Source organism: Myotis brandtii, unplaced genomic scaffold, assembly GCF_000412655.1.
Source record: "Myotis brandtii unplaced genomic scaffold, ASM41265v1 scaffold803, whole genome shotgun sequence".
Classification (NCBI taxonomy): domain Eukaryota; kingdom Metazoa; phylum Chordata; class Mammalia; order Chiroptera; family Vespertilionidae; genus Myotis; species Myotis brandtii.
The window spans coordinates 254,371-263,215 of NW_005371234.1; the positions used below are offsets into that span (position 1 = coordinate 254,371).

At 50.6% G+C, this 8,845-nt stretch overlaps 2 protein-coding genes across 5 annotated transcripts in view; both read left to right on the forward strand.

The window, feature by feature from the left end:
• Positions 1–6,527, forward strand: part of LOC102239899 (carcinoembryonic antigen-related cell adhesion molecule 1) — a 76,487-nt gene extending 69,960 nt beyond the window's left edge. Inside the window, exon 6 of the mRNA XM_014531446.1 lies at positions 6,510–6,527. Within this exon, the coding sequence (XP_014386932.1) occupies positions 6,510–6,511 (2 nt within the window). The 3' untranslated portion in view covers positions 6,512–6,527. The remainder of the gene's footprint in view (positions 1–6,509) is intronic.
• Positions 1–8,845, forward strand: part of LOC102249504 (carcinoembryonic antigen-related cell adhesion molecule 6) — a 68,370-nt gene that overhangs the window by 2,794 nt on the left and 56,731 nt on the right. For 3 of the 4 annotated variants that reach the window (XM_014531439.1, XM_014531440.1, XM_005883909.2), the window contains exons 3-4: positions 2,200–2,478; positions 2,935–3,189. In XM_014531439.1, coding sequence (XP_014386925.1) covers positions 2,200–2,478; positions 2,935–3,189 — 534 coding nt within the window. Of the gene's footprint in view, positions 1–2,199; positions 2,479–2,934; positions 3,190–5,428; positions 5,550–6,509; positions 6,563–6,895; positions 6,928–7,307; positions 7,350–7,586; positions 7,718–8,845 lie in introns of those variants that run through there. The other variant, XM_005883880.2, reaches the window with a different exon arrangement.

Below are 8,845 nucleotides of genomic sequence, written 5' to 3' on the forward strand. Positions count from 1 at the left end.
ATGAATGAATGAATGAATGAATGATGCATAATCGCTAGAGAGACTGGAACCTGGATGCAGAGTCCTAAAAGGTTTTAGCCACACCTGTTCCCTGTCCCTACAGGTGCTGAGAACTATGTCCATGCCTCTGACCACCTGTCCCTTGGTGACTGTGGGGCTGTTCCACTGTGGAAGGTTTTCCAGGCTGCACTGCTCCTGCCCTGGGGCAGCTGTGGGCTCTTGGTCCCTGGGGTCTTTGAAGTCACGCATAACCCCCACTGCCTCTATCTGCTCTTTCCATGTCCTTTATCTGCCTCCTCCTTCACTCCAGACACACTGCCCTGCTCTGCTCTGCTTCCCCCACTGTGCAGATTGTCCTGCTAACACCTGTGTCCAGGCCCATCCTCCCGGGCAATAGGAGAGGACACAGATATCAGTAGGAGCAGCAGCCTTGGCTCCATCCTGAGCCAGTTTCCCAGGTCACCAGGAGGAAGAGCTTCTGCTGGGCTCCCATCCAGGGGTCCTTCCCCTCTGAGGCCAACAATATGAACAGGCCACATGACAGGGGCATGTAAACCATTGACCTACTCTCTATATGACTCAACCAGGACGTCAAAGGCAGAAGGATGGGTCTCAGTCCCCAAAAGCTCACTGGCTCACTTCACCCCTGACTGGTGACTCACACACTTGTCCTGGTGTGAGGCTCCCATTCCTCCCACTGTCTCCCGAGACATTTCCAAGGTGGGCCTGGTGACCCTGCACCATCTGACTGGTTCACTGCCTGTTTCACACACGTGTGTCCTCGTGATGATATCTTGACCACAGGGTGGGGTCCTTTCAGACTGTGAGATCCACCAGCCACTCTCTTTTCTCTCAGATGCTGCCCAATTTGAATGAATATTACTAAACTCCAGTTTTTTCCTGAGTTAGAAAGACAAGGAAGAACATATGCCACAGGCCCCTCCCCATCTGCCTGACTGTCCATAGAAACAGGGAGGGACATTCTCCCTAACTTTACTAACATGACACATGTCTTTTCTACCAATTTGGTGTCATCCCTCCCTGTATAGAGCAGAGACACCTGGACACACCTCCTCCTCCCCATCCCCCCGGTCACTTCAGTTATCTTTGCAGGACTCACCTTCTCTCTATCCCAGGGCGTCCCTGATTCCAAACCCACTGTGGCATCTCCCTTTGGTCACAGTGTGACTGGGTTGGACAGCAGAACTTGGTCTATGACCTTCGTGATGTCTAGACAGAAATTCCTCCAAAATCTGGCGTTAGAACTTTGGGGCATGAGTGATTTTCACATATTTTTTCACAGTTTAACTCAAAATCTATCTCATAACAGCCAAACACAAATGGACCATGAGGGCCATATTTTCAGCAAGTTCATGCTCCCCCACCTCCACAAGCCCCGCTTCTGTATGTGCTATTGCCGGCATGTTGTAAACGGATCCCTGCCCTCTGCAGTGGCAGAAAGTACATTAAAGACAAGGACAGAGAGCCTGGCTCTGCTGCCACCACCATCCAGCTCCCGCCGTCCCTCACTCTTTTCTAAACCATTCCTGGACTCTGCTCTACCCTTTCTGGGGTCACGTCTCATGTCAGTCACCAGTGAACTCCTGGGCAGACGGCCACACCTCGTAGCCCTGCAGCCTGGGTACTGAACTCACCGCCAGACTTGCTTCTGGTCTCCTGTGTATTTTTTCTGCTCTGACACCCAGTTCAGGACCTCACTACCCAGTCCTCTCAGGGTTTAAGGACCATGGGTGGCCCATCATTACTCATCTCTAGGTTAACCCTGGACTGTGAGCCTTCAGTGGAAACACATCTCAACCCGGCAATATAGGTCTGTGTTGCTGGAAGGGACTCAACTCCTGCACATTCCAGGTGAAACACCAACATCAGCCAGACACTCAGCTGGTCAGTGAGGAGCCAGGATAGGTGCCAGGTGGTCTCTGACTCCCAGTCCTGCATCTCTCTGTGACCAAACCCTGATAGTTGTCTGACACCTGAAAAAGTCTATGCTTTTTCTCCCAGACATAAAGCAGGCGGCCTTACAATCTCTGAGCGCTCAGATCCTCATGCATTTGTTTGTCTTGTGATGCAGACCTGCCTTATTTCTTTAAGAACTCAAGTTGGCTGAGAGGCAACAATTCTGATTGAAGAAGCCTTTGGAGGACTCAATGGGCAATGTTCTCTCTGTTATCTGCACAGTGGAGTTATCCAAACCCAACATCACAAGCAACAAGTCCCTCCCTGAGGAGCACAAGGACCCTGTTGTGTTAACATGTGAACCTCAGACTCAGGACACCACCTACCTGTGGTTGATCAGCAGTCAGAGTCTCCCGGTCAGTGCCAGGCTGCAGCTGTCCAAGGACAACAGGACTCTCACTTTACTCCCTGTCACAAGGAATGACACGGGACCCTATGAGTGTGAAACCCGGAACCCCGTGAGTGCCGGCCGCAGTGACCCATTCACCCTGAATGTTGTCTGTGAGTAACTTCTGTCCCTGCCTGGGCCAGGCTGCCCACCCGAACTCACACTGCCAGAGGCCAGGCTACATGCGTCCTTCTCAGGTCCACGTACACAGACCCCCACTTTGAATACCCAGGGGGGACATGAGTTCCTGTCCCAGGCACAACTGACCAGGGTCGGCCTTGAGCCAAGACTAGGAGGGGACAGGATACTCCCGTTTGGAAAGGCTCAGGGTTAACAAGTTTTCATGGGACAAACAGGTTAATGTCTCAGACTCAGGCTCAGTGAACATAGAGGGCTATGGGGGGTATATTTTACACTTGATCTTAGCCAAAAGACCGAGAAGCGATGGGTGGGACATTTTAAAACGAGGCTCTGACCCATTTCAGAGAGAGAGTGTGGCCCTTACACAGACTATGACCTTCCCCTTCCATCTGATTACATCATGTGTGACTGTGTTCTCTTTGCTTCAGATGGCCCGGACGCCCCCACCATTTCCCCCTCAGACTCCCATTACCTACGTGGGACAAACCTCAACCTCTCCTGCCAGGCAGCCTCTAACCCGCCTGCACAGTATTCTTGGCTTATCAATGGGAGTTCCCAGCACCCCACACAGGAGCTCTTTATCCCCAACATCACTGCACATGACAGTGGATCCTATACCTGCCTCGCCCACAACTCTGTCACTGGCCTCAATAGGACCACGGTCAAGACTATCACAGTCTCTGGTAAGTGCCTCCTGGACCATTCGCACCAGGCTGTGGGGTGCAGGGCGGTCTGGTTTTCAGAAAAGAGCCTAGAGGGCGTTGTCTCCCTCCCATCCTGTGGCCATGGACACAAACAAATCACAGTCTCCCCTTGAGCCCTCCCACTACATCTCTGTAGAGTCTCCTCCCTTGCTCTCTGATTTCTCATGGCAGAGCTGAGGTCCAGCCTAGGAACGTGTGGAGGGGGTTCTCCCAGCCCCAGAAAGAGTCAAGTGGTGGATGGAAGGGGCTTCCCAGAGCGGAAAACAAAGGTCCTCAAGGTCAAGCTGCTTCTTCTGTCACTAACACTTTCCTTCTGTCACCTCTTGCCTGTTACCTGCTCCGTGTGCTACAAGGAACATACCAGGCTTGGAACAAGCTCACCACTTTTTCCCCAAACTAAAGGAGGAAACCACCTCTGAGGAGGGGTGAGCAGGACAGACCCCTGCTCCCTGCTCTGATCCAGGTTCACCTGGTGACTGGCTGCTCTGTGCCGCCTGTGGTGGGACAGGGGTCCATGGTGAAGATGCATGGGTGGCCTGTCCTCTGACTCTCAAAATCATGTCACCCATGGACACCATGGCGCCATCAGACCAGGTTGCATGGAAATGGGGAGAAAGTAACAGGGGAGACTCCTCTGAGCTGTGTCCTGGCTCTGAAGTTACCAGCTGAACAACACTGTGTGACACGAGCCTATGTGACATTCCTACGGAGAGCAGTGAATGGTGGTGTTTACTTGACAAGTAGGTAGATTCATGGGACAGTAAGAGCAGTAACACATGGTGTGTAGTTTACTGAAGACACTAAGAGTACCAGCCTGATGTTAAAACTGACTACTTCTCTCTAGGGACTTCCTTCTCCCTGATATTCAATCCACAGGCCAAGAAGTGAAAGTCCTATTCACACTGAGAAATCCTTTATATTGAAACTTCTCCAGGTCCTAAGGCCATAAAGACTGGCTGGGCTATATTCTCTAATAAATTATTTAACAAAAGGGAAATGCCTTCCCATCTCTACGAATAGCCACTATACTAGAGAGGGGTGTGAGTATTTAGAAAATTAGAGAAAGGTCGGGGAAAGAGTCACACAAAAGTCAATGGGTGGAAAATGCCACCTGGTGATGAAGATGCTGAACACACGCTATAAGGCACCTGGTGTTAATACCTCAGATAATCAGGGAGAGAGGTCAGGGGTCATCCTGAGGTGATCTGAAGGGCAGAGGGGAGGTATAGCCCTCTCCTTACAGACTGTCACCTGAACAAAGATCCTCACCCTGCAGAGGTCAGAGCCCTCCTCTGGTGACCTGTACAGAGATCACTGTGGACTGTGAGTGGCTGACATCTGTGGGAGCCTCCTTCAGAGCCTATAGAGCACATGGTTACGGACCCCAGAATTAGTCTAATCTCATCATTGTCTCGGTTCTATGGGTATAAGCTGTCTGACCCCGGGGAAGGCTCTCACCCACCTGAGCATCAGTTTCCTCATCTCTAAACTGGAATAAAACAGCTGAACCTAAACACCATTGTTAGGATAATTCTTGTGAGGTTAATGAGTTAAAGCCCTCAGCCAGGGTGATGCTCAGTCAGGACTCAGTCAGTGTACCAATTATTATTGTTATTTTTATAAACGCCGTTGTCTGTAGCTGTAAAGTCAAGCAGAACTTGTTTAAAATGTCATTTATGACTCACCAGCTCTGTGACTCCAACAATTTATTAAGCACCTCCCATCCCTGATTCTGTTTGTGCTCATGGGGGTAACACCCCTGTCCCTCACGGGGGGTGGAAGGATCAGATGACATGAAAGTAGAGTATTTTCTACCCTACTGGACCATTGAAAACACTCAGCACATTCTTATTACTCATCAGCTGTGAGTTGACAGGTAAGGTGGCGCTAAAACTGTCCATAGTGATGGAAAAGAAGAAACAGGGGTATGAGACAGAATATGTGAGGGAAAGAAGAGTTAAGAGGAAAATTACCAGGACATGAGAATGGTGGGTGTGAGAGTACGTGCAAAGGTAGAGCCAATGGAAGGTTTCTAATGTGCAAACCAGAGAATGATGCAACCGCCAGAAGTGGGGTGTCAGGAGGACTGACACTCCCAAACAGACAGACTAGGTGGCAGTTCCTTCCTCCCTCACCAGGCCTCCCCCTGCAAGGCCCCTCCGGTTTCCCCTGAATGGACTTGGGCCTTCACCCCTCCCTGTCTCCCTTCTCCTTTCAGCAGAACAAAATGACATGGGCTACTCTGTGGGGACCATCCTTGGCAGCGTGATCGGGGTCCTCGTCGTGATGGCTCTGGGGGCCTCCCTGGGCTATTTCCTGTACCTCAGGAGGACTAGGAGGTACCATGGAATTTCCTTCACCCTCAACCTAATCCTGCCCCCTGACCCAGTCGGACCCCCAGTGGTACCCAGGCCAAGAGGAAAAAGACCCCTTCCTCAGAGGACTCTGGGCCGGCTCCCTGCGGCCTCCAGCTTCCCCGTGGATGCCCCTAACTCCCTCCACCTAGTGCCTCCCTCACCAGCTGCTGACCAGGGTGGTTTCCTCAACAGCTTCATCGCCTATAAATGAGGCACAATTAAGGAACTGTGCCTTCAGGATTGTCCTGGTTCTCTCCACACACCTGCAGCGGTGCCGGCAGGTAGTTAAGTGCTCAGTAAGGCAGCTCCTGCTGTTTATCTAAGTCCCCCCTCCAAGGTGAGGGGATGGGCTGCCTCAGGGTCTGAGAGTCGTCCTGGCCAAGGCCACACAGCTGAGGGTAGAAGAGCCTGGACAAAGTGGGTGGGTCAAATGCCCCCATGAAGCCAGTTTATTAACCACAGTCCTGATGTGTGAGATGGGAGGACAGTGGAACCTGTGGTGTCCTTTTGGCCTCTAGTTCAGGTGGATGGAGACAGGACAGCCCACTGTCACAGTGTAGCTCTGTAGGCCTGAGGGGCGGGTCTGGCCACAGCAGGCATCACACTCATCCTGATGCTACCTACATGAGGCTGGCACTGCTGACCCTTGAGGCCTTGACTTTTCCACTAAGTCAGACCCTCAGGGTGGCTTCCTGTCCTGGATCCTCAGCCCCTTCCCTGGTAACTCCTCCCAGACCTTCATCTGCCTGAGGGTCCTTTCCCTGTGGGCCCAGGTCAGCGTGGGTCCTTAAGACATTGCGTCAGTTCCCCTCTCCTGGGCCCGTCCCCCCTAAACAGTGGAGAGAGGCCTCCACCCTCTACTGGGAAAGGAGACCCTCCTTGCCCCCTGTTGTGACACCAAAGCTCCCCTGCACCCTCACAAGTAAGTCTGACCTTTCCCAGAGCCAGTGACCCGCATGGCCTCCGAGAGCACCCACCTCCAGCAGCCACCCCTGGTAAGTGTCCATTCAGCCTGGAACCCCTGGGCCTACCCCACAGTGTCCACCCCTGCCCTTGTCCCTCAGGCTCTGACCCTTCCCTGGGCTTCAAGGGGGATTCTCATCACCACTCTGCACAGGGGACCCTGCCTTGCCAGTCAACCTGACCTGTAGACAGTGTCATGTGTCACCACCTCTCCCTCACTGGACCCTAAAATGGCCAGAGGGTCTCACCCTAGGGAAATGCTTTTTCACCCCTGGCTCTTGGGAGCTAAAGAACCATGCCCTCCTGGGAGAAAAGGCCAAAGCTTCCTCCCCCCGGGTGCTAACGCCTGCTGTCTCTGCTCCCAGGCCAGGGTCCCTCTGGAACCTCTGCCTTCCCGGTAAGTCCATCCCCTCCCTAGTACCTCACCGAGGGCCTCAGTGACCCATGCTCAGGGCACGGGCACCCTCCAACCTCGAAACACAGCACAGACTCCTTCCCCAGAACAGCCAGCACAAGGGGAGACCTGCCTTGGCCTAGTGGGGACCTCACATCAGGGGTGAACAGGGCAGGGCCGGACTCTGAGGGGAACCCTGGAGTCCAGCATGGAGCAGAATTGGCACTGGGAGCACCAGTCAGGGGTCCCAGACTAACAAGGGTGACGGTGCAGTGTGGGCTGAAATTGGGGTGCTGGGCTACAGGTGTGAAGACAGCTGCTCAGGAAACAGAGTGACAGCTTCTCCCTCCCCATCCTCTGATGCCCTCTCTACCCTTGAACAGGGCCCCCTACCTGTTCCCAGGACAGCAGGCCCCATCTACGAGGTGAGTTTGGGTTATGAACATTCTGTCCTGCAGGTCCCAGAGGTCCCAGGACCTGCCCCCATCCCAGCCCTGGCTGTGCTTCCAGGCTCAGGAAAGGGCAGCGAAAAGTTAAAACAGAGGGTGGGTGGAAGGAGGTGCCCGGGGACAGACACCCCAGCACAGTCAGCCCCCATAGTGCCCCACAGCACTTGTTCTGAGGAGGCTGCAGGGCTCTGAGATCTCTTCTTTCTTTCACAGGAATTACTCAACCCAAACACAGAGGTGTACTGCCGGATCATCCCCAGAGCAGACGTGGCTTCTTAGTTCCTCCAGCACCTGAGATCCATAACCTGTGGATATGGCCTGCACCAGAGAACCAGCTCTGAGCATCATGCTAAGCGAAATAAGCCAGTGGGAGAGAGATAAACATCACATGATCTCACTCATTTGTGGAATATAATGAACAACATAAGCTGATGAACAAAAATAGACACTGAAGAAAAAAATATTTTAGAATATAATAGTAGTAATCCTGTTATTGGCAGATTTTTAATATTTCCTACAATTCTTGTGATATCATACTGTTATACAGTTATGATAATATTATTACAATTTAAATCCTATTTTCTTGAAGTATTGTTTATTGCATGTAATATTATATTGAAGATCATTCTTCTTGAGTAATTGGTGTTCATTGCATATAACATTTTTATATTTAAAATAGTTTCTGTAAGGGATTGCTGAGAAGAAGAAACAGAGAAAACTAGCCATACACAATTAAGATGGCTATAAATAAGTACTGCTCAATAATAACCCTAAATGTAAAAGGATTAAATCAGCGGTTCTCAACCTCTGGGTCGCGACCCCTTTTGGGGTTGAACAACTCTTTCACAGGGGTAGCCTAAGACCATCAGAAAACACATATGTAATTACATATTATTTTTGTGATTAATCACTATGCTTTAATTATGTTCAATTTGTAACAATGAAATTGGGGTCACCACAACATGAGGCATTAGGAAGGTTGAGAACCACTGGATTAAATACTCCAATCAAAAGGCATAAGGTAGCTGAATGGATACAAAAATATGACCCAACTATATGCTGTCTACAAGAGACTCACCTCAAAACAAAAGACATACACAGGATGAAAGTGAAGGGATGGAAAAAAATTTTCCATGCAAATGGAAAAGAAAACAAAGCTGGAGGAACAATATTCATATCTGACAAAATAGACTTCAAAATGAAGGCCAACTCAAGAGACAACAAAGGTCACTACATAATACTAAAAAGATCAATCCAACAAGAGTATATAACCCTGGTAAACATATATGCACCCAATATAGGTGCATCTAAATATATAAAAAAAATCTTCCAGAGGACTTTAACGGAGAGATTGACAATAATACAGTCATAATAGGGGACTTTAACACCCCACTGACTTCACTGGACGGATCTTCCAGACAAAAACTAAATAAGGAAACACAGACTCTAAAGGACACACTGGATCAGATGGA